This window comes from Aquarana catesbeiana, linkage group LG01 (genome assembly GCF_042186555.1).
Source record: "Aquarana catesbeiana isolate 2022-GZ linkage group LG01, ASM4218655v1, whole genome shotgun sequence".
Taxonomy (NCBI): Eukaryota; Metazoa; Chordata; class Amphibia; order Anura; family Ranidae; genus Aquarana; species Aquarana catesbeiana.
In genome coordinates this window covers 393,453,020-393,479,428 of record NC_133324.1, presented here as the reverse complement: position 1 = coordinate 393,479,428, position 26,409 = coordinate 393,453,020, and the positions used below count along the sequence as shown (strand labels likewise).

The 26,409-nt window shown below is 43.6% G+C and overlaps 1 protein-coding gene across 1 annotated transcript in view; it reads left to right on the top strand.

Annotated features, from left to right (window-relative positions):
• Positions 1-26,409, top strand: part of LG01H9orf85 (linkage group 01 C9orf85 homolog) — a 71,881-nt gene that overhangs the window by 37,518 nt on the left and 7,954 nt on the right. The window contains exon 2 of the mRNA XM_073634499.1: positions 3,525-3,631. Coding sequence (XP_073490600.1) covers positions 3,525-3,631 — 107 coding nt within the window. The remainder of the gene's footprint in view (positions 1-3,524; positions 3,632-26,409) is intronic.

Genomic DNA, 26,409 nt, shown 5'->3' with positions numbered 1-26,409 from the left:
ACCAGCATGGCCCAGAAAGTCATGGTACGCAGAAATCGTAAAGGTCCATGGTCCCTCCCACTAAGGCCAGACCTGCCCTCACAGGGGCCGATATTCCATCCTACTTTACGAACGCTAAACTTAATGGCCTGGCTATTGAAACCCACATTCTGAAGAAACGTGGGCTTTCCGGGTCAGTTATCTCTACTTTGATTGATGCAAGGAAACCAGCTTCCAGAACTATATATTATAGAGTTTGGGAGGCTTATGTTTCCTGGTGTGAATCCAAGGGTTGGCACCCTCGGAGATAGATCATAGGCAGAATTCTTGCCTTTCTACAATTAGGCGTAGAGATGAAGTTGGCCCTGAGTACTATTAAGGGCCAAGTCTCAGCCGTATCGATTTTATTTCAAACCGTTTGCTATGTATTCTTTGATCCGGGGTTTTATGCAAGGGGTGATACAGATTAATCCGCCTGTTAAATCACCCTTGAGCCCTTGGGACTTGAATTTAGTTTTGTCAGTGTTACAAACACAGCCATTTGAACCGATACAGCATATTCCCTTAGTCCTTCTTACAAGAAAGCTGGTATTTTTGATTGCTATATCCTCAGCAAGGAGGGTTTCAGGATTGGCTGTTCTTTCTTGTAAAGAGCCATATTTGATTATTTATGAGGACAGAGTGGTGTTACACCCTCGTCCAGGCTTTTTGCCAAAAGTAGTTTTGGGTTTTCACCTGAACCAAGATATTGTCCTGCCATCGTTTTTTCCAAAACCATGTTCCAGGGAAGTCACTACATTGTCTTGATGTGGTGAGAGCAGTGAAAATCTATTTAAAGACAACTGCTCAGATTCACAAGACTGATGTCTTATTTATTCTGCCAAAGGGACCTAAGAAAGGACAGGCAGCATCCAAATCCACTGTCGCTAAGTGGATTCGATAAGTGATAATTCAAGCTTATGATTGGGGTAAGATTTCCCCGTTTCAAGTTAAGGCGCACTCTACCAGGTCGGTTAGTGCTTCTTGGGCAGTGCGTCATCAGGCCTCCATGGCGCAGATCTGCAAGGCCGCAACTTGGTCTTCAGTACATACAGTTACAAAATGTTATCAAGTGGATGCAAGGAGGTATGAGAATATCGCCTTCGGGCGCAGTGTGCTGCAGGCAGCAGTATAAGTCCTCAGGTCTGGGAGTGCCCTACAGGTTGTCACTCCCTCCCCTCAAATAGCTTTGCTATGGAAAATCCCATTAAGTAATTACTTAAGGCTCTGTGTCCCATGATGTACGATAAAGAAGATAGGATTTTTATAACAGCTTACCTGTAAAATCCTTTTCTTGGAATACATCATGGGACACAGAGGTCCCTCCCCTCTTTTATGGGGTTTAAGTATATTGCTTGGCTACAAAAACTGAGGTACTCCTGGAAGGAGGAGGGGTTATATAGGGGAGTGAACTTCCTGTATTGGGTATACCAGTGTCAACACCTGAAGGTGGCCCATAACACATTAAGTTATTACTTAAGGCTCTGTGTCCCGTGATGTACTCCAAGAAAAGGATTTTACAGGTAAGCGGTTATAAAAATACTATTATTTAAAGGGATTGTAAACCATTTTATGTCAAACATCTATGCATTGAGGTAAAAAAAAAAACACCTGTAATGCTGCAGCACCCCCAGAGCCCCCGTTTTACTTACCTGTACCCCCCATCTCTCGTCCCGGGGACGAGCACACCAGCAAAAGCCGGTGTCTCAGGTCTTGATTGGATGGATGGATTGATAGCAGCGTAGCCATTGGCTCCCGCTGCTGTCATCAAATCCAATGATGCGGGTGTCGGGGGGGGGGGGGGTGGGCGGCGCCGAGTCCGGCATTCGTGTCTATGGATGCAAATGCTGGACTGGGTAGCGCGCCCGCAAGGTAACCCCCTCGGGAGAGCGCTTCTCCTAGAGGGTTATCTGATGCAGGCAGGAGCTGTGAGTCGCCGAGGGACCCCAGAAGAAGATGTTTGAGGCCACTCTGTGCAAAACGAGCTGACCATGGAGGTAAGTATGACATGTTTGTTATTTTAAACAAATAAAAAAACTAACCTTTGGTATCACTCATGCTGCTAACATTAGTAAAATAAATGGGAAAGTATATTATATTTACTTGTTTTACACTTTCAGGAGAGGAGGAGAGGTTTTCTCAGCTAAGCACATGCTAGAGCTAAAGGCAGATGAATTCTAGGAAGTAAATGTTACATGAATCATTTGCCCTTACTTAAGCTGGCCATACACTATACAATTTTCCTGTTCAACTTTCCTTTAGATTTACCAAAACCATATAATATGAGGTCAAACCTAAACCCTTTCAATTTGTATGCAATCAGACAGGCCCTTGCACTACATAGTTGAAGGTAAATCTAAAGGAAATTGAATCAGAAAATTGTATAGTGTATGGCCAGCCTTAGGATGGCCATGGCCAGAAGTGCTAGGTGGGGTGTTTTTCAAAGTGATTTATCATCAAAATCAAGAATGGAGACATGGATGGATGGGGGGGAGTTTACTTTGAATATCAAAAATGAATTAAATGGTGTTTTTGGTTTGTGGTGCTCAGATGCAGTGAAGATCTACTTTAATTTGAGAGGATCATTGAGGAATAATGTGAGATTAGTGGAGTTTGTTGACGTGACGAAAACTGCTCTTGGCATGGCATGTTTGTAACAATATAAGATCAGGATCCCCGATCTTGTATATCACAGATCTATGGGCATCTGTGTTGCTGTAGAATCGTAGCAGTCTAGAAACCATCTTTATTAAACTAGTTGCAGATCTTGCAACAAATGATGATGATGATAATGCAGATCTGATTTTGTTTTGTTTGGTGGGAAGTAATATATAGTCTATCAAATGGGGTTCTGAGGAAGTTACTGACACCCCCACCCTGACAGATCAACAGTTTTCTAACCACTATGTAGTATAAGAGCTCGCAGTACGCTGTTGATGGGGAAAAGTGTGTTGATTTTCTTAATCTAATCTCAAACTGAACATGTAAGGCCTCGCTCGTGTTTGAACATCTTTTCTTTTGTGGGCTGTTTTGTTCTTTGGGGTTTTTTTTGTATGTATTTGTGTCCATTTTTGCGTAAATGCGTGAAACCTTGTTCTCGTTCTGCACAATATGAAAATGGGCATTCGCGCGCATTTGTACACATGAAGCGTAAATTACTGAGCAAAAACAGATTTTTCTATTTTTTTATTTATTTATTTTACCGTAGAATGCACGGCGCTTGTTTATGCATCTGTGTGCATAGGACGTTGCAATTAATGGGCTGTATTTTAGCTCAGTAAAAATAAAGCTGTACTGAGTTTTTTTCAATCTGCAGTGTGCAAGTTTAGAATTCCTAAAAGTTTAGAATTCAGTTGTGTAGACTTGTGAAGATGTTTCATGTATTCATGTTGAATATAGAACATATCTGAAAGTTTGTATATGTACTGTGTGTGTGTGTATATGTGTGTGTGTATATAATTATTTTTTTTTAATATATCTTTTTTATATATATATATATATTCCAGATGATAAATTCCAAGTTGCATGATGGAGTTTGCCAGCGCTGCAAGGATGTACTGGAATGGAAGGTGAAGTTCAGCAAGTATAAGTTACTGTCTCAGCCTAAAAAATGGTAAGTGACAGCAGTGTTGTAATTAGCAACCAGCCCTACAGAGTTGGATCATTTACTCAAGGTTTTGCCAAGCTTCCAGTTAATGCCTTTGGGAAAAACATGAATGAGTTGGGAAACAATAAAACCTTTTATCTGAAATCTGAACCCTCTTCCATAAAGCGCGTGGCTGGATCAGTAACTGTGTATTTAAAGTCTCTCTTGAAAGAGATCCATTATTAAAGCAGATTATGTGGTAACTTTTTAAACATAACCTAAAATGGAAATACACCTGAAAGACACATTAGGGTAACCTTTGAGCAGCAATACAGTACATGTTATGCAGAATATTTGGTTTATGGAGGTTTCCAGTCTTTTGCTATTAGAATAGATGTAAATGAAACGACAGCACACTAATACATTACCTAGATTGGTCACTACACTAGAAAGGGCATTCGTAACGTGTTACATTTTTTTGTCATTGTTTATAGAGGCGGTCCTTTATAATATCCGGAGTGCATTTCTTAAAAAAAGATTAGGTCATTGTGTGTATGTCTACAAAGATGAGCTCTTGCTGCTCCTGTAGGAGGTAAAGTACTCCTGTGGCCCATATTCCCCACCAGGAATCCCCAGCTCCCATAGCCAACTTTCTATTCACATATTGCATGGAGATTAGAGGGAATAATCACCTATCACTGTACTACTGAATGACAAATTTAAAAAACTTCAAGTGTATAGTTCCCAAGTTAGTGTTTGCAAAGTCAGTTTTTTTTTCTTTTAAAACTTGCCTGTTCTGATATTGCACAGAGCAGCCCTGAACCTTCTATTCTAGGTTCCCCCGCCGGCACTCCTAGGTCCTCTTTTTCACAGTGTGCCACCATAGAAAGCTGATTCCTATGGTGGCACACCTGCGAGCTTGATCCCAAGCCTCGCTGCCTGCATCTATAGACAGAAAACCTGGCTTGGCCCCACCTCCCGCTGCTCCCTCATATTAGGTTTTGACTGACCACTTGGTCATTGGCTCCTGCTTCTCTCAGGGAGAAAAGGAGAGGGCTACTACAGGGAATGCATTAACCGTTTCCCGACCGCCTGACACAGATATACTGCGGCAGAAGGGCACGTACAGGCAGATTAACGTACCTATACATTTCCCTTTAAGATGCAGCTTGTGGGCACGCGCTTACCCGCTGGGAGCTCCGTGAGCATGATCACGGGTCCCACGGACTCTGTCCGCGGGGATACCCACAATCGTCTCACGGTGAGGAAGAACGGGGAGATGCTAATGTAAACAAGCATTTCCCCGTTCTGCCTAATGACACTGATCACCGCTCCCTGTAATCGGGAGCGGTGATCAGTGTCGTGTCACACACAGCCCCTTCCCCCACAGTTAGAATCACTCCCTAGGACACACTTAACTCCTACAGCGCCACCTAGTGGTTAACCCCTTCATTGCCAGTCACATTTACACAGTAATCAATGCATTTTTAATCTCACTGATCGCTGTATAAATGTGAATGGTCCCAAAATAGCGCCAAAAGTGTCTGATCTGTCCGTCATAATGTCGCAGTCACAATAAAAATCGCTGATCACCGCCATTACTAGTAAAAAAAAAAATTATTAATAGAAAATGCCATAAAACTGTCCCCTATTTTGTAGACGCTATAACTTTTGTGCAAACCAGTCAATAAACGCTTATTGCGATTTTTTTTTTTTTTTTTTACCAAAAATATGTAGAAGAATACGTATCGGCCTAAACTGAGGGAAAAAAACTATTTTATATATATTTTTTGGGGATATTTATTATAGCAAAAAGTAAAAAATGCGTTTTTTTTTTCAAAATTGTCGCTATTTTTTATAGCGCAAAAAATAAAAACCGCAGAGGTGATCAAATACCCCCAAAAGAAAGCTCTATTTGTGGGAAAAAAAGGATGTCAATTTTGTTTGGTAGCCACGTCGCACGACCGCGCAATTGTCAGTTAAAGCGACGCAGTGCCGAATCGCAAAAAGTGCTCTGGTCTTTGGCCAGCCAAAAGGTCCGGGGCTTAAGTGGTTAAAGTGATACTAAAATCTTATTTGTTATTTTTAATGAAAAAGAAAATGTCTATACTTACCTGCTCTGTGCAGTGGTTTTGCACAGAGCAGCCCAGATCCTCCTCTTGTCGGGTCCCTCTTCGGCGCTCCTGGCCCCTCCGTCCTGTTGAGTGCCCCCACAGCAAGGAGATTGTTATGGGGCCACCCAAGCCGAGCCGCAGCTCTGTGTGTCCATTCAGACACAGAGCCATGGCCCACCCCAGCCCTCGTTCTCTTCTTATTGGCTCACTTTCTTTGACAGCAACGGGAGCCAATTAAGCCGCGTTGCGGTCTCAGCCAATGGGGAAGGGAGTCCCGGACAGCCGAGTCTCTTGTGCAACATCGCTGGATCTAGATGGACCAAAGGTAAGTATTAGGGGGGCTGATGCACACAGAAGGCTTTTTATCTTAATGCACAGAATGTATTAAGATAAACCTTCTGCCTTTACAACCACTTTAAGGTAAAAAATGTTTAGGCTTTACAACCACTTTAAAGTGAAACTGAAGACAAAACTTTTTTGTTTATAACCTCTGTCAGTTGTTTTTTTTTTGCCATATGTGTCCCATTGCAGAGATTACCCTTCACTTTCTGTCCCAACAGGAATTGAGAGTAAATTCCTCCAAAGTGGGTGAAATCCCTGGTGGTAATCAACAGGCTCACCAGAACCCCACTAGTTCTGGAATTCCCTCCTATTTTCGGTCTGATGACCACTGTAAATTTTGGGGGTTCTTTCATTTTTAGTGATGAGGGTAACCAGGACAAATAGAGAAAGCGAATCTCCCTAAAAAGCAAAAACGTGTTCTAATCCCTCACTGCTCCATCCAAAAAAATAAAAAGGTTTGCCCTTAGTTATACTTGAATTAAGTTGAATTCTATGCAGATATAAAGGTTCGCATAAACCCAGTTATGTATTTCTTGACTATAGTCAGTATAAGTACCTTAATCCGCCTTTATATTACTTTGATGTAATCTTCATGCAATGTAAGCCAGTTGGGCGCCACTGAATCACACAATGCTGTCAGCTCCAGCATTATGAATACAGGCAAATAAAACCCCTTTCAGTCATCACTTGGGGGGACATATAGGCAACCTCTTTAACTTGCTTATAATCCATATATCCAAAGTGTTGCTACGCCCACCCATGCCACGTGTGATGTCATCCCGGATCCCATCTATCCTGTCAGGCAAGAGTTGCCTTCCTTGTGGTCCATTGCAGCCACCTATTCTAGAAAGGTGTACAACTGGTTCTTTCTTGGTCCTGGCCCCTCTCTGCATCACTTCCTGCAAGGCTATACTGTGGAGGACTGCCACTATATCATTGTGCTGCCATCTACTAGGAACTGGAGAGTGAGCCTCCTGGTTGAACTGTATGAGTATTACCATTTTTCTACTAAAAGAATGTGAGGTCTTTCAGTCTTTCTTTCCTATACACCGCTCCTAAAGCGCCTTAAAGATGCTGCTTGCAGGACTTTTTATTAATGCCCTGCCAGTGCAGCGCCCTAGTGTGAAAGCACTTGAGCTTTCACACTGGAATTGCAGATGAGGCCTGAAAAATGCCTCCAGTGTGAAAGGGGTCTTAGAATCACTTTAATCTTCCTAAGCTATTTTTTTTTAATATAGACTTTAATAAACTAAAAATGCACAGCCGTGAAAACACTGGATGTGTTATTCTATAAGCTTTGTTTTTACTTCATTGGATGCAGTATTCTGCCTGTGCCTGAAATGATCTCCCTCTAGGGCAGGGATAAGCAATTAGCGGACCTCCAGCTGATGCAAAACTACAAGTCCCATCATGCCTCTGCCTCTGGGTATCATGCTTGTTGTTGTCAGAGTCTTGCTATGCCTCATGGGACTTGTAGTTCTGCAACAGCTGGAGGTCCTCTAATTGAATATCCCTGCTCTAGGGGTAAATGAAGGAAAATAAGTAGTCACCATTCCACAGAACCCTGTGTGTAACTGCAAATTGTGAATGTTTTAGCTCAGGACACACTTTTAGAAAGTTGTTTGAAGGGCACTACCAAGCTCCCATATACTGCCACAGTGTGAAAGAGCCCTCCGTGAATTATAGTCCAGATTTTAGCCATAGTCTTTTTCGTCCAGAATAAGCATTTTCAGACTATCAACCAGTATACAGAATTTTAACCAGCTAAGGACCGAGCCTCTTTTTGAGATGTGTTGTTTACAAGTTAAAAACCTTTTTTTTTTTTTTTGTTAGAAAATTACTTGGAACCCCCAAACATTATACATTTTCTTTTTTTAACACCCTAGAGAATAAAATGGCGGTCGTTGCAATACTTTGTCACACCGTATTTGCGCAGCGGTCTTACAAGCACGCTTTTTTGGAAAAAATACACTTTTTAGAATTAAAAAATAAGACACCAGTAAAGTTAGCCCATTTTTCCTTTTTATATATATTGTGAAAGATAATGTTACGCCGAGTAAATTGATACCCAACATGTCACGCTTCAAAATTGTGCCCGCTTGTGGAATGGCGACAAACTTTTACCCTTAAAAATCTCCATAGGTGACGTTTAAAAATTTCTACAGGTTGCATGTTTTAAGTTACAGAGGAGGGCTAGGGCTAGAATTATTGCTCTCGCTCTACCGATCGCGGCAATACCTCACATGTGTGGTTTGAACACCGTTTTTATATGCGGGCGCTACTCACATATGCGTTCACTTCTTCACGCGAGCTCGGCAGGACGGGGCACGTTTAAAATTTTTTTTTTTTTTTTTTACACTGTTAAAAAAAAATAAAATAAAATTGTGTCACTTTCATTCCTATTGCAAGGAATGTAAATATCCCTTGCAATAGAAAAAAAGCATGACAGGATCTCTTAAAGTGGAGTTCCACCCAAAAATGGAACTTCCACTTTTTGGATTCCGCCCCCCCCTCCAGTGTCACATTTGGCACCTTTCAGGGGGGAGGAGGGAGCAGATACCTGTCTAATAACTAATAATAATTGCTCCCACTTCCTGGCATAGATCAGCGCGGCGCTTGCGGTGACCTACGCCACTTCCGCCGCCTACCCCGTCCTCCCCAGCTGTATTCTATGAGACACAGAATACAGCAGGGACCCGTGAGGGCGTGCAGCGCGACTCGCGCATGCGCAGTAGGGAACCAGGAAGTGAAGCCACACGGCTTCACTTCCTTATTCCCTTACCGAGGATGGTGGCGGCGGCAGCCGAGAGTCGAAGGGCGGATCGGCTTCGGCTGCCGACACCGCGGGCTCCCTGGACAGGTAAGTGTCCATATATTAAAAGTCAGCAGCTGCAGTATTTGTAGCTGCTGGCTTTTAATATTTTTTTTTCAGCAAACCTCCGCTTTAAATATGAGATCTGGGGTCAAAAAGACCTCAGATTTCATGTTTACACTTAAATGCAATAAAAAAAAAAAAAAATTGTCATTTAAACAAATAATTAAAAAAAAAATGGTCCTTTTAAGAGCTGTGGGCGGAAGTGATGTTTTCCGCCCTGCATCATTATGGAGACAGGTGGGGGCCATCTTCCCCTCATTCGTCTCTATGCCCAGCAAGGGTGAATGTCTGATTGCCTCTGCCGATGGCTCCATTAAGCGGCAGAGAGCACCAGAGCCCGCCGATAAAAGTGATCTTGTGGCGAATCCGCCTCAGAAACCAGACTGTCGGCCGAGTGTGAGGATACCAGGGTTATGGCAGCTAGCTGCTGCCATAACGATTTCCTCCGTCAAACTTAGGACGTATATCAGCGTGTGATGGTCCGGAAGTGGTTAAAGAAGTATATGTAGAATGTAAGTACATTTATGCCATAGGTAAATGTACTATAAAACAGAAAAATCCACCTTTTTGTAACAAATTCATAGTGGGGTTTGAACAACAACTAAATGAGGCACTGAATATGCTCTCTCAAAGTTATACGTTATGACTACTGTATAATCGGACTAGCAGCAACCAGCAGTACCTATGAGAAACAGTAGATTTTATGAATGCAAGGCTGTAAACAACTGTATAATTCTGGAATTTGAATAAAGAACCACAAAGAATAGCGTACAAATTTGATTCACGTTTGTTATTAAAAAATGAGAAAACAAAATCTCAATTTATAACTAGCCCACAGTGGGATTTGAATTTGCACAAGACCACAAGAAAGATGTTCTGCCAGGCAGAACATCACATGTGTGCGAATCATAGGCCTCCAGAAAGGCATCTGACCATCAATATGTAAAATAACACTTTCATTAGCTAGGATTTGGAGCTGAACTTTTTCCTTTAGAACAGATTTTAGATTTATATTTTTTATTCTTTGCCATTTTATATTTAAATGGTAAGCTTTCCCCTGCAGTAAGCTGTTGGAAAGAAAAATCACTGAAATACAGAAAGGAGCACCAGACCAAAATTGAGTAAGAGTTCAAGATATTTTTGATTTCGAAAAAAAAAAAGGTAACATCACTCCTAATTCATCAGGGCTCAACACAAAATAAAACTTGGATGGGTTCAGAGGAAATAGTGACTACACAATCTATATTAGCCAGTATTGGACTCTCATCGAGGAGCAAACTTGCTAAGCAATTCCATTTCTGTCTATCTAAGTTTTATTCTGTGTTGAGTCCTGATGAACTGGGAGCAGTGTTGCGCCCGAAATGCATTGGCTGTTTTTTTTTTTTTTTTTTAATGATTTGGACCATATTATCCAATATTTGGTCTGACGTTCCTTTCTGTAATTTTATGGTTTGAGCTACTGTTGGGTACCTATCAAGGGAAGCCTTGCCATGTGCGAGCTCACCAGAGCTACCTTTCTTGTCTGAAGTTTTCCTTCATCTGACTATACTTACACATCTAAAAGTTATCAGCACGTTTTTGAGTATGTTGTCCTGGACAGAACAATCTTGCCTGGTCTTGACACCTCATACATCCTAGGTTTTCTCCAGACTTCCTAGCTTATATCTACATAAGAAATAAGAATGCTTTATTGTGCATTCAAGAAAATCCATCTTTAAAAATACAGTATATCCTATGGTGTTTGCTCCAAAAACTAGTATAGAACTAAAGTTGAATAGAAAAGATGTTTTTATCTTTAGTATATTCTTCTTGCCCTCTTTAGTTTCTACAATACTGTTTCCTAACAACTTTTGGACAGTTTCACTATGATACATAATAGCCCTTTATGACTTTTAAAAAAGAAGCAGACAGTATAGATTTTGTGGCACCTGGTTTTCATTCAGTCTTCTGTCTGTTTTTAGCCACAGGTAACTTTTTGGACAGCTGGTTATAGACGTAGGCAGTTATAGCAGTGCTTGCTCTTTTAACTCTCCTTTTTCTTTTTTTTTTTTTTTTTTGGTACTACATATACTGTACTTATTGTAATAGTTTTTATCTTGCATATCAGCAGTATTGAAAATGTTCCGTCAAAGGCACTTTACACTACTGCCTTACTTTTGTCTTAAATACTTACAGTACTATTGCATTATCTTGTTACCAGAAGCTGCTGTTTCAAGGATCCACATGGTGTACTTCATGTCATTTTGTTTACTTGAGAGTAGATTAAAAAATGTCTTTTTTTTCCCCTGTGTAATTGTGGCCATGCTGTCATTGGACAATGCAGATCACAGAAAAAAAGATACAGAGCCAATTAAAATGGCTCTGTATGTGATTGCTGTGACCAATCACAGCTATCGTGTGATCCCGCTTGTCAGTGAACAAGTGGTGATCACAGGTAGAAAATACCTAGCTAATGAGAGTTGTTCAGTACTTTGTGATCACTCTGACCTGTCTAACACTGTTAAGGGGCATTGTGATCAGGCAAGAACAGTGCTGCCCACAAGCCAGTTTGTGTACAAGGTACAAGGCAAGCCTGTGGTGATGTCATAAAAATATTAAAAAGGTATAATCTTATTTTTTATGTAACTTTTCAGAAAAAGTGCTGCATTTATGTTATGTGGGACAATAGGGGAACAAAACAACACTTACATTTGTGTCTGGAGTTCATCTTTAAAATCCTCATTCACTTTCCTGCAACCACCAATAAGAAATGTATAACTTCATTTATGCAGGCGATTCTTGGCCCCACGAATATGCCTAGATTAACCTATTTTTAAATTAAGTCCATAGTCTAGTCTGTGGTATGAAACAATTCAGTCCACAGAGCAGAAACCCCCTGCCCCAGAGTCACCCTATTTCTAATTCATTCTTTACCATATTAACTGATAAAGAAAAGATTAGGTCTTCAAGGAACTGATTTTTTTTTCTGCTTCATTTGTGTAATGTGATTACAAATTGTATTCTCCATCTAATTTTAATGCTGTTTTTTGTGATAATAGTTAATCTGTCTTCTGGTAATGTGAGATTGTGCATCAAAGCATTATTCAAAACATTTTTCTTTGTCACAGTTTTGCAAAATTCTCCCAGCTTCCGATTTAGTCATACTATTGTATTATTCCAATTTTAACGATAAATGCAATTGTCTTTATAAACTCGTATATATTTTATAAGCTCCACATAACATATCTTATAATTGGGTTGGGGATTGGTGTGTGTGTGTTTGTGTGTGTGTGTGTGTGTGTGTATAGATAGATGGATAGATAGAAGTCCTGTGTCTAAATTTAGATATATAAAAAAAAAATATTAATTGAGCATTGTTCACAGGCTGTTCTGTCTTCAGGGTTCCATTCTTGCTGTGGTTCTGCATTTCTTTATCTAATTTTGCCACACATGCTATACATTTCAGATATTTAAATGCCTAGTACAACACACGAGCCGAATGTCGGGAGACATCGGCTGGTTCAACAAAAACCACCGGACATTCGACCCATGTGTCTTGTCGGACGAGCATGTCCAACCAGCAGCTGACCGGCTCACACAGCCAATGGCTGTGAGGGCGCTGATCAGAGTGTTCTGGGGGGGGGTTATCCTCCTGTCAGAACACAACAGTTCAGCATGGGAGATCATTGTACTAACGTCGCCTCGTTAGTGTGTACCAGGCTTAAGTATTCCAATCTGTCTAGGTTTTGTCTTATGCTTTTTAGCAAGATAAAGAAGTTCAAACTCTTTAAACCAATGTTATGTTTTTGTTTTTTTTTTTGTTTTTTTTTAATTTACATACATACTGTACATTCATATGTTACACTGGCATTTTTAAAGTAAATCTAAACCCAGTCATAAAAATGTCATATGAGCGTTACCATGTTGATGTCATTTTGTTTGTTGTTTTTCAAGTCATCTTAAAGGGCAGCATTTTGAGAAGGCTCCTCATACCTAGAAACAGAAAAAACATCATCCACATTTATAAAAAAAAAAAAAAAAAAAAAAAAAAAAACAGCAACATACCCCCTTGAGCCTCAGTTAGTTGTGTTTCCCCTGGCCGCACAGGAGCATCACTATTTTATTTTATCTATACTTTAGGCCAGATGTGTCGAACACAAGGCCCGCGGGTTAAATCCGGCCCTTTAGGCCATTTCATGTGGCCCTTGCACCTCTTCTGCAGCTGCACCCCCCTTGTCTCCACCCACCACCTCATCTCAGCAGTTGGCAGCAGAGAGGACAACAGAACTCCTCCACCAGATCCTGCACTTCTCTTTGCAGCCACAGGGAGGCTCGTTTCTCCCCCCCATCTCAGCAGTCGGCAGCAGAGTGGAGGACAAGACTACTACTACAGATCCTGTGCATTTCTGTGCAGCCGCAGCACCACCTTGTCTCCACCTCACCGGTCTCAGCATTCAACAGCTGAATCCAGCCTTCCTTTGATCCCTCTCCAGACCCTGCACTTTTTGCTTCCCAACTTCTACCCAGCAGCACAAATTAAGGGGGGGGGGGGGGGGCGCTTGACTCCCAGTTGGTGGGGCGGCTTGCTCTGGACATCTAGTCTTACAAATACAACTGGCCCTTTGAGGGCCACCATAATGCTGATGTGGCCTGCGCTGAAATGGAGTTGGACACCCCTGCTTTAAGCTGTTGCTCCCAATATGTGCTCCCCTGTGATTCCAGGGACAGTGAGTTTGAAGGGGTTGCATACTGGGGTTTTTTCTAGGCTACTTTTTTAGTATCCTAGTTCTGGGACCTTACCTCCTGGTCACCTTTTTTGTGTTCGCCAAAGTTCCTTCTCTTCTGGAGGAGAAGCAGCTATCCCTGTGGTCGCAGAGGCAACCACATTTTTGTCGGGCTCTGAGACCTCCCCTGTGTTGCTTCAGGTGGAATGCAGCCTGCTACACTGCAGTTGCGCCCCCCCCCCCCCCCCCCCCCCAAATGGTCAGCGATATGGTGGGTTTGAGTTTACCTTGTTGCCGGCATCCACAGACATCAGGGTGGGAGCACGAGCAGGTGAGGGATGAAGCAGTTGGTGGACCTGGATCTTCCCAGGAGTATTACTGGAGATTTCATCTTATCAGCAAAGCTACACCATGCAGTCTGATTCTGCCATGACACCTGCTACGAATCTAGCAGAGTCCAAGATAGGTTGGTTAGACTTTTTATCTTAAAGCCCTCCTTCCTATTATACCCATACTGTGAGGAGGCACAGTGTGGGGTACCCTTGGGAGGAGGTCCTCTCTTTGGGTGTTGGTTACTATGGGTGTTTTCATGCCTCTTACCAGCACAGGGTGAATGTGCTTTGTGTTCCTCTCCACCATTGGTGGGGTGAGTTGGAGGCAGAAGCTGCAGAGCAGAATGCCGGCAGCTGAGAGTTAAACCTGTACCCTGTTAACGGTTTCCTTCATTTATGTTGAACTTATGCAGTCGCTAGGCTACTGGGGTCTGCCTACTCCATTTTTACCGTTGGTTACACTCTCCTTTATTTGCAGCAAGGCAAGGTGACGATCTAGAGGGGGCTGCATTAAATTGACAGGCTAAACTCCTTTGCAAGGGCTGCATAGACAAACCTGTATTTAATGAATGATTGCTCCTTAACGCATTCAGGTGTTGGACTTGTAATTGCTCTAGGATGGCTTACTGAGGAAGCCTTTGAAGGCGTAACATATAGGAAGTCAGGGCATTCGATGCCACCACCGGGCAGTGTTTGATCCTGTGTTGAGAAGGTGGTTTACTTTTATACTATGCGCAGAACATGGCACTAAGAGTGCAGTTCTGTTTGTGAGTGTCTCGTTTTAGATTGTATTTAATTTCTTTTTAGATGTATGGAGAGCACTATTGGTTTTATTCCTTTTGCATGAAGAGGAGGAGGCTGAACAAAAGCTCCAGTCCATGTGTCAGAGCCTTAGGGCCCTTTCACACTGGGGCGGTTTGCAGGCGCTATTGCGCTAATAATAGCACCTGCAAACCGACCCGAAAGTGCCGCTGCTTTGTCTCCAGTGTGAAAGCCCCAAGGGTGCACTAGCAGGACGGGAAAAAAAGTCCTGCTAGCAGCATCTTCGCAGCGGTGAAGGAGCGGAGTATACATCGCTCCTTCGCCGCTCCTGCCCATTGAAATTAATGGGACAGTGCGGCTTTACCGCCGGCAAAGCGCCTATGCAGAGGCGCTTTGCGCCTGGTTTTTAACCATTTGTTGGCCGCTAGTGGGGGGGGGGTAAAACCGCCCCGATATCGGCCGAATACCGGCGGTAAAGAGCTTACAATAGCTTCGTTTTACCGCCGACGCCGCCCCCGCCCCAGTGTGAAAGGGCCCTTAATGAGTGCTGCTGGGAAACAGGAGTCGGCTGGAGTATAGCCCCGGGGCGGGGTTTGACCTTGATTATTTATTTAGGGTCCAATCCAGGAGGTGAGGGCATATGGTTCACTGGGTGTTCTGCATGTGATACGTGGGTGTGAAGATTTTGACATTTTGGATTTCACTGCTGATCACTTATCTATTTCAGAGACACTGTTTAGTTGTGCTGCACCATTATTTGTACTATATCTTGGAAGGGTGGAGTGAAAACTCCTAACGGTGCTAGGCAGCAACCAAGAATTTACAGATTGTGAGCACTTTTACCGGTATTTGCTAGTGATTTATGTGTATTGAGTTTTACATGTTATAGATAGCTTATCGTATTTTGCACTAATACTGTCTGCGCTGATTGTCTTTCACTGTTTAGGGATAAAACCTCTGGGCAGAGGCCTGACCAAGTGTGTCTTTTATAAGATGTCTCAAGCCTTATATATCAAAGTTGTAGTAATATGACTGAACAGAAGTGACTCCATTTTGTGCTGCCATAAAGTCATATAAATTCATATAATGCACATATAAGAAAATATAGCTTGCGTGAGCAGTTTTATTCTGTACCGTCTAAATAAAGAATTGTGGCTCAATATGTCTGGGCCACCTTCCCTGTGTAATGAGACATGAAACAGGGAAGCAGGACTCATAACTATGAGTCATGAAAGCAGATGGCATAAGTTACTCTAGTTACCATTTTGTGAAAGGTTAATAATCTGACCATAAGACCCCTTTCACACTGGGGCGTTTTTCAGGCGCTTTAGTGTTAAAAAAAGCGCCTGAAAGAAGCCTCATCTGCAATCCCAATGTGAAAGCCCAAGCCCTTTCACACTGCCAGCGCCCGAAAAACGCTGGTAAAGCGCCGCTTAAGACCCCTTTCACACTGGAGCGTTTTTCAGGCTTTTTTCGGGCGCTGGCAGTGTGAAAGGGCTCGGGACATCAGCGCACCCAGTCCGGTGGCAAAAACATGAAAGCGCTGCTAAGACGTTGCTTGCAGGACTTTTTTTTGACGCCCTGCTAGCGCAGTGCCCCAGTGTGAAAGCACTCGGGCTTTCACATTGGGATTGCAGATGAGGCTTCTTTCAGGCGCTTTTTTTAACGCTAAAGCACCTGAAAAACGCCCCAGTGTGAAAGCACTTGGGCTTTCACATTGGTATTGCAGATGAGGCTTCTTTCCGGCGCTTTACAGGCGCTTTTTTTAACACTAAAGCGCCTGAAAAACACCCCAGTGTGAAAGGGGTCTTAATGATATGTAATGATATGAAATGTACACCCCTGTATTAGCCACTCCCATTTTTCCATATAATGGTTGGTTAATGATAACATATATAAGTTGTATACCCGCCCAGAATGAAATCAGATAGCTTTGAACATAACCTCTGCATCATCTATTTTTGTGTTCACGAAGAAGCTATCTCCTCAATACTGAGAGGGTCTTGTGAGTGAGGTCATTGCTGTGATTTTACCTAGCTGGTCTTGTCAGGTATACGGAAATACCGTTAAATTCTCTCAAAAGTTACAGCCTATTACTCTATGCATGTGATACCTTCAATAGCCTTCTTTAAGAAACAGGCTTTGTTTCAGAAGGTTCTGCATAATTTGAGCACTATACAGAATACTTTAAATTTATATATTTTATATGAATGACATTGAAGTCAGTTCTTTATACGTGTATCACTATGAATATATTCAGGTTGCATTTGTATTTGTACATAGATGGCCCAGGAGGCCTTGCTGCTGAGGCTTCTCTGATGCTTCTGCAGTATGCTATGTCTCAATACATTTGTTTGTCTATATTTATTATTGCATTGTTTGATTTGTGAATATAACACATCAAGTAGATAAATTGGAAACGGGACCTCTAGTTGCTGAAGTTCAAATAGGTTTTCTGTTTGTTTTAGATCAAGGGGACTCAGACTTCAAACACCGAGGGCAGGGTACCTGACCATTTGCCTTCAAATGTGGGGACAGAGATATTTCATATGAAAGAATGTACAATTTGATTGTCCTTGCATATCTCTCATATGTAGTAGCTCATATGTATTTTTAGCTATGCAATGTTTTGGCAAAGCTGTAAATAACTCAAAATGTTCTGTATGATACTAACTGTATGATACTAACTGCTTGCTAGGAAGAAAATGGGAAAGTCACAAAACGCAGCTCCGTAAAAGAAAAAACAGTTGCCAGGGCCAGGCTCATTTCACATCCCAAGATTTTTTTTTGTCTTTTGGCTGTAGGTTTTTCCTGAATTCCCTATTACTTTCTGTACTGACTTGAGGGTCTTTGGGGGGGGGGGAGGGGGAGCTAGAATTTCCTTACAGTAACTTATATTCAAGAGCCCTTCCAGTCCACAAGGATCTAATATACCAGGGCCCAATCCTACACCCGCAAGTACCAATGCATGGGTTAGTGACTGATTGGAAGTCTAGCCATTTCTTAGTATTTTTTTCTATAGTGATCAAAGGTCTCATCTTTTTACTCCTTTGTACACTGATGGACAAGGGCATTGTTTCAGACCATGCTCCAAGTAGATATTTGGGCACATCAGGAGTTGCAGTAGAAGTCATGGTTTAGCTATAGTGGAATCCTATGATACTGTCTTTTCCCGGTCTCTATAGCTCTTACAGTATTTCACCCCAAGTCAAGACATAGGAATTGGTGATTTCTTCCCTATTCTCAAACCCATCCAAGGATAGAAAGCAATGTCCCCATGCTGTGACTGATTGGCCTCCTGTTGCATTGTGCCTTGCAAGATTCTAGGGCCAATGACCCTTAGGGAGCCAAGTGAGGTTGCAGCAAAGATCTTTTTCAGCCATTTTTTTTTTAAAGGTGGCTCTCTGACCACCACTGTAGGGGTTTTACCGTTCCTACTGTCTTCCAATGTGTGGGGCTTTTTTTTCCCATTGCCCGCAAATGAATTGACTTCAGTAAATGGTTCCCAAGTTGACGTTGAGAAAGGCTGCTCTACATACTTTTAAAAAGTAGAACCTCGCAGTGGATTTAGAGGTCATTTCATACGTTTTTGGCCTCAATATGAACAGAGGAAGGGGTTCGCCTCAATAGCTTTACGAAGCTGCCACCTTGTCCAATATTCATATGGATTTTTGACACATCAGGATCAGTATGGCCGTACTCACCTGTCAGGAATAAGCTTTATGGGATAGGTCCTGCAAGCAGTACAACCCCACCCCAAGATGTTATTTCTTGCTAATTCTCCCACTGCTTCCCTCACAAAAACTTGAGAAAATCGAGATAGGTGCCTGGTAACTCCATTTTCTAGGAATCTTCCAGGACAGCACATCTTTCCATCCCTATGCTTCTATTCATTTTAGAGTTTTTATTTGGCATTTTGTGTTTCTGTGAATGTTTACCTGTTGTTCCTTTGGTACCATTATATTACTGATGCTCAGGGGTATGTTGCTCTTTTTCTTTTCATACATCAGGGGACACAGAGCCATAGTAGTTACTATGTGGGATATAGGCCACCTTCAGGTGATGGACACTGGCACGCCCTAAGACAAGAAGTGCACTTCCCATATAACCCCTCTGACTACTGGGAGCACCTCAGTTTTTTCGCCAGTGTCTAAGTTGTTGGTCACGAGTAAAGATGTGCTGTGCTGAGCTCCACTGGAGCAATCCTTGCTGGGGCTAGCTGTGCTGACCGGATCCATTCAAAGTGTCTCTCCTGGCCAAATTGAATGGTACCCGGGCCTCGTATCTGAAGAAATTAGGTTTTGCCTGTGAATGCTTCTCTTTTTAGAGAGCTGGACCCTGGGATCCAGTACTTTTTGGTAGTGAGGCCATAAAGTTTTACTGGCAGGGTGCTGTTGCAGGTCCAGGATAGTGGGTTTCCTGAGGATCCCCAGCTCCTGAAAGTTTAACGGAACCCACCGTGAAGGGTGAAGATTGGGTCTGTTGATTTACCACAGAAAATCCTGCGGGGGAAAGGTAAGTGGAGTTTTCTAAGAAATCCTTTGAATTTTCTTATGAATGTCTCCTTTAAAAAAAAAAAAAAAAAAAACAATAATAATGTTGTCATGCCTATGTGTCACCACTGGGGGCTGTATTGAGCACTCACCGCCTCATGCTGGAAACAGAACTGTGTCAGGAGCCAAACACTTCCTCCTTCTCCTCCGGCTAAAGCAGCAGATCCTCCGATAAGCCTAAGGGGGGGGGGTTGTCTCCCCGCCTGTGCACCCCTATGCTGTTATTTACCCCCCTCATGGGGTAAAAACGCTCGGATTCATTTATAAAAAAGAAAGAGAGAAGAAAAGCGGCCGCTCGGCGGCTTTGCAACCCTCCCGCCAGGCTCTCTCTGGGTCTGAGAGGACCTGTAGTCCGCCGCTCGCGCGGGAAAACCCTTCCTTTTGAAATAGGGGATGGAGCCGTAGGCAACACGGGGCGGGGCTTGTTGGCGATCTCGGGGAGGCAAGTTTTTAAAAAGCGCACTGTGTGCTGCTGCAGACTGTGGAGGGACACAAGAGCAAAGAGGTGGCATTATCAGGTTTGGTGACAAAGTCATTTCCTTTGACGCATTGTTACAGCTTCAGGCTGGGCATTAATAGCAGCAATTATGCTGGACTATAGCCCTAGCAGTGTATGTATTCCTTCTGGTAGTGCCTCTGCTTTGTGCATCAGGCTATGAAGGGAAGGGGAACAAAGAACACCTGAAAGGGTTCTAGAGGATCGATTGCTTTACGACAACCTAAATTCATGTCCAAGAAAATGTCATCCTCCTCTGAGAGTGATGCGGCCGGACAGAGTGAGCCGTCAGGGGGGACTGGTGTTGCAGCAGCTCTGCACACTACTGCCCTTATATATATCACTCAGGAGGATTTATCTTCTACCATTTTATGTTTGGAACAGAAGATTGATGCTATGTTAGCTTCCCATAGTGGGTCCAAGCGTAGCAGATTCCCATCCAGTGCTCAGGACCCTCATACTGAGGAGCAAGGGGATCAGGAAGTTCTTCCAAAAGAGCAGGAAGACGCTGATATCTCCTCTTCCGAGAATCCTAATATGGAGGGAGCAGTCTCACAAGAAAGACTGTTGGGTACACTCCCTTACTAAGTTGGTTCACTCAACTTTTTTGCTGCCTGTAGCACAGTCTATTGATGAGCCCACCTCTGGTCTGGGATCATTAAAGCCTCCCCAATCTGGGGATGCCTTTCCTATCCATTCATGGCTAAAAAAGCTGATGTATTCTGAGTGGGAACACCCAGATAAGCAGTTTTTTCCTCCAAAAAAGTTTTCTATACTTTATCCTATGGAGGAGGAATTCTACAAGAAATGGGGGGGTTCCAGCAATCAACGCTGCGATCTCCTCGGTAAATAAAAACCTCACTTGTCCTGTTGACAATGCGCAAATGTTGAAGCATCCAACTGATAAAAAGTTGGAATTTCTTTTTAAGAACAACATTTCTCTTGCAAGTTCAGTGGTGCAGCCGGCTCTTGCGGCTATTGGAGTATCTCAGTCCATAAAGGACCAGTTTGTAGAGATACTTAAGATTATTCCTGATCAGCAGGCCTAGCAATGAGCCGGCATATCAGAAGCACTATGTTTTATGGTGGATGCTATAAAAGATTCTATTATTCAAGCCTCACAGCTTATGCTAGGACTGGTACATACGCGCAGAGTCCTATGGTTGAAAAATTGGTCAGCCGAAGCGCCGTGTAAAAAGCTCTTGGCCAGCTTCCCATTTCATGGTGACCAGTTATTTGGAGACGATTTAGATAAACCTATCCAAAGGATTTCTAATGGGAAAAGTTCTCTTTTTACCAGTTAAAAAGAAGTTTAAGCATTTTTCCTTTAAACGTGCATCTTCTCCAGTGCCAGGAGCATCCGCCTCCATACAGTCTCAACGGCCTCCACTGTCAAGCTCAAGAGGAAGACCTCAGGGGCAGTCCCAGGGCCAACAGAGGACTTGGGGCAGGAAGCCCGCAAAGCAAAATATTAAAGCCTCCTTTATGAAGGCGCGCCCCCGCTCGCTCGGGTGCGGGGAAGGCTTCTACAATTTTCAAAGATCTGGCAGGAACAGATGGGTGGCTTCCTCATCTTCTCTAGGTTACAAACTAGAGTTCCGAGAGTCTCCCCGTTTTTTAAAATCAAACGTTCCCAGAGATCCAGGGAAAAGGAAGTCTCTCTTTCTAGCTCTGCTGGATCAACTCTTGTCCCAGAAGGTGATATCAGAAGTTCCCATAGAAGAGCAGGGTTCAGAGTTTTATTCAAACCTCTTCACGGTTCCAAAACTGAACGGGGAGGTCAGACACATTCTAGATTTCAAGAATCTTAACCGGCACTTGAATATCCGTTCCTTTCGCATGGAGTCAATACGATCGGTTGTCTCCATTCTGCAAGTAGGGCAATTTTTGGCATCAGTCAATATCAAAGATGCCTATCTCCACGCGACAATATCTCCCGCTCATCAGAAATTTCTTCGCTTTGAGGTAGAAAATCGTCATTTTCAGTTTGTGGCTCTGCCGTTCGGTCTAGCCACCGCTCTGCGTGTGTTTACAAAGATCCTGGCACCTCCTTTAGCCAGGTTAAGGGCTCAGGGTATAACTATCCTAGCCTATCTAGACGATCTGCTTTTAGTAGGTCAATCAGTCACCGGTCTAAACCAAAGTTTCTCAGCCATAAGCTACCTGGAATTCCTAGGCTGGGTTCTCAACCTAGAAAAATCCTCCTTAAAGTGGGGTTCCACCCAAAAAAACAAAAATACCTGAAAAATTCTAAAAAAACAAAAAAACATTTGGATATATATATTTTTTTTTTACTTACCTCTAAATGCCTGTTGCTAGGTGGTCCCTCGTAGTCTGCCTCTTCCTTTGCCTGGGCTGGTGACATCACTTCCCCCTCGGCACAGGAAGGGCTCGGCTCTGCTCCCTCCCTCCTGTCAATCATCTGGGACCCATTACAGGTCCCAGGTGATTGAGCGGCCAATCGCGGCGCCGCTCGCGCATGCGCAGTGGGTGCCAGGCTGTGAAGCCACAGACCGGCGCCCACAGTTGAAATGCCGGCGCCGACGAGCGGAGGGGGGGGACGAGCGGGGCTTCGATCCCCCGCATCGCTGGACCCAGGGACAGGTAAGTGTCCAATTAAAAGTCAGCAGCTGCAGTATTTGTAGCTGCTGACTTTTAATTTTTTTTTTTTTTTTTTTTAATGGACCCCCTGGGTGGAACTCCTCTTTAAAACCCTCAAGGAGATTACAGTACTTGGGACTGATCAGAAATACCATTCAAAAGAAGGTATTCTTACCCCAGGCAAGAATCGGCTCCATAAAGGAACTGATTCGATTTGTCAAAGCAAAGAGAAATCCTTCCATTTGGCTGTGTATGAAATTGTTAGGGAAGATGGTGGCCTCCTTTGAGACTGTTCCTTATGCGCAGTTTCATTCAAGACTGCTACAAAACACCATTCTGTCGGCCTGGAACAAGAAAGTCCAGGCTTTGGACTTTCCAATGCGCTTATCCCCCGAGGTGCGACAGAGCCTCAATTGGTGGTTGATATCCAGCAACCTTCAACAGGGGAAATCCTTTCTACCAGTATCCAGGAAATTGGCAACAACGTATGCCAGCCTTCTAGGCTGGGGAGCAGTCCTGGAAGAAGCATCTGTCCAGGGGAAGTGATCCGAGTCAGAAAGGACCTTGCCCATCAATATTCTAGAAATTTGGGCAGTACGTCTGGCCCTAGAAGCCTGGACGCTCAGACTACGGAATTGTCCTGTCATGATTCAATCCGACAGTGCCACGGCTGTGGCCTACATCAAAAAGAGGTGAATCATGTTCTAGCTTGGGCAGAAAGCAACATTCCTTGCCTATCTGCGATTTTCATTCCAGGGATAGAAAATTGGCAGGCGGACTACTTGAGTCGCCGACAATTCTTCCCGGGAGAATGGTCCCTTCACCCTGACATCTTTCTGTCGATATGTCAAAGATGGGGTGTTCCAGACGTGGATCTGTTCGCATCCAGATTCAACAAGGTCGACAACTTTTTGTCAAGGACGAGGGATCTGCTAGTGTGCGGAACAGACGCCTTGGTCTTTCCATGGGATGAGTTCTCACTGATCTATGCGTTTCCTCCGGTTCTGCTGCTTCCGCGGGATCAAGCAGGAACAGAAAGAGGTGATTCTGGTGGCCCAGAAGATCTTGGTTTGCCGAGATCATAAAAATGGCAGTAGGGGACCCTTGGACCCTGCCGTTGTGGCCAGACCTTTTCTTGCAAGGTCCGGTATTCCATCCTACGCTAAATTTAACGGTTTGGCTATTGACACCCACATTCTGGTTAATGCAAGGAAGCCGGCCTCCAGAGTCCTATACTATAGAGTCTGGAAGACATATGTCTCCTGGTGTGGATCCAGGGATTGGCACCCCAGGTAGTATGTCATAGGTAGGATCCTTGAATTCCTGCAAATAGGATTGGAAATGAGGCTGGCCTTGAGTACTATCAAGGGCCAAGTCTCTGTGTCAGGAAGGGCATGCCAGCACCCAAGATGGCTGCCAAAGAAGATGACCTGTTACCTCTGCCCCTGTCAGAATGCCATTGGTGCACACCCTGTGACAGCTTTTGACACCCAAACAGGCTACTTAAACTTAGTCAGTTTCCAGACTCAGTGCTGTCTGCTCTACAGCGTTCCCTGTGTATCCTGCAATTACCTACCTGACTTCCGTTCCTGTTGTGACCCAGCTTGCTTCCTGACATTCCTGTTTCCTGCCTGCATCCGACCCCGGCTTGTCCTCTACTCCGCAACTGCCTGCTCCTTCTGCCACTTCGCTGCCAGTCTGCTGACAACACGGCCTGTAATCTGATTCTGCTTCTGCCTCTGTTCCTGACGTGCCTGTTTGTGACCCGGCCTGCCTGTACCTGCCTTCTCTTCAGCCTCAAGGGTCCCTTCTGCTGCACCTGCACTTCTGCCTGTGGGGACCGGTTTTCTATTCGCTCCAGCTACCTGCCTACCACTGCTCTGGGATTCCTACAGACACCTCTACAGCCCGGCCGAGTGCTCCGATCCAGCTCCAGGTTCAGCAATCCCGCCAGGCACTCGTTCGACTCTGCATCTCGGTGCTTCCTGTCAGCTGTATCAGGGGCACCAAGTCCAAGAGTTGTAAGAGAGGCCGTCTTCTGCATATCAGGCTCCATCACCAGGTACATTACACTCGGCCTTATCAGTATTCTTTCAACGGCCTCTAGCTTCTCACTCTCTGGTACGTAGCTTTATTCAGGGGGTAACGCGGATTAATCCTCCCGTCAGGGCACCCCTGAATCCTTGGGATTTGAATTTAGTCTTGTCGTCTTTACATAAACAGCCTTTTGAGCCTATACGGGAAATTCCCTTGGTCCTTTTGACGAGAAAATTAATCTTTTTGGTTGCCATATCCTCTGCCAGAAGGGTATCGGAATTGGCGGCTCTATCTTGTAAAGATCCATATTTGATTATTAAGGATAAGGTGGTATTGTGGCCTCATCCTAAATTCCTACCAAAGGTAGTGCCCTACTTTTTTTTTTGTTGTGTCTCCCTCCCTTCAGTTGCCATTGCTATGGGACATCCCACATAGTAACTACTATGGCTCTGAGTCCCCTGATGTATGAAAATAAAACAGTATTATTAAAAACAGCTTACCTGTAAAATCCTTTTCTTTGAAGTACATCAAGGGACACAGAGGTCCCTCCCTTCTTTGGTATACACGTATATTGCTTGGCTACAAAACCGAGGTGTTCCCAGTAGTGGGAGGGGGTTATATGGGGAGTGCACTTCTTGTCTTAGGGCGTACCAGTGTCCATCACCTGAAGGTGGCCTATAACCCACATAATAACTACTATGGTTCTGTGTCCCCTGATGTACTTCAAAGAAAAGCATTTTACAGGTAAGCTGTTTTTAAAAATCCTGTTTTTTTATAATGGTGGATGAAGTGTTTCCTGTCTCTAGATGGGAGGAGTCTTCTCTTTTAGATGCTGCACTGGAAGATTCCTAGAAAATTAGTTTCCAGGTAGCGAAGTCTGTTTTCAATCTTTTAAAGTGTAACCATTACAACTTATAATGTACCTTTTCTCTGTACCCCAGGCATGTCTTATCATCTGTCCTGATCCAGGGAGATCTCCAAAGAGGCTGCAATGTTATGTGTCAAAGTCTTCTGATCTGTGCTGTGCACGCTCCATTCAGACCTATGGAGTGTTCTTACTCCACTCTAGTACTCAAGTGAAAACTCTTCAGCAGACTGAATGGAAAGTGCACAACACATATGTGGGCCTGTCTCAGAAGATGTTGATAGCTGGCTGTTCATCCTCATCAGATACTGTATATCTCACTGGATCAGTGACAGGTGACTATAGGACTGTCAGGAAAAGCTACACAACACTTTAAATCTGTATCTTTCATTAAAGAGTACCTGATGATTATGCCATGAATTTCCTTGTCTAGGCCCTTCCGTTATGAAGTTATAGCTCTGTCACAGTTGCTCCTGCATTGTCATCTAGTCACATGTCGAAGCTGCTCCAGAGCAATGATGTACAACTGACAATGAAGTTAGGGTATATAGACAAGAAGCGGCTGAATAACGCTGGAGAATAGAAGTAGTACTGAGATGCTAATAAGGATGACAAAATCAGAAAATGGCAAACCCATTGGTGTTTAGATCTAATTTCAAACCTTTGCTAAGTTTATGTCTTCTGATTGGCTGAGGTGGAGTTTTTTACATGATTTGTCTGCCTCTCCAGCTCAGCCATTCAGTGGAAGCCTTGTATACATTGATTAAAATACAAGGCTTCCTGTGAATGGCTGAGATTTACTCAACTTAACTTGATTGTGTTCCAACAGCAGATGAGAAGTCCACTGCCAGAATACAGCGCTGTATACTGTATGCAGCTAATGCTACATACAATTTATACAGTGCTGATGGCAGCCAGAACAATTAGTTTGTTTGGGCCATCTCAGCTTAAACTATTTTAAAGTGAAAGTAATCCTGAAGTTGGACTTCAAGTCTAACTTTACATCCTTGGGCTCTTGCACGCATGCCAGCTTAGTCCATTCAACATTTGCCTGCGTATTTCCTCCTCCCAGGCAGCCCAGGTGCAGTGTACAGCCTGTCATTGACCTAAATGGCTGTGTACTCT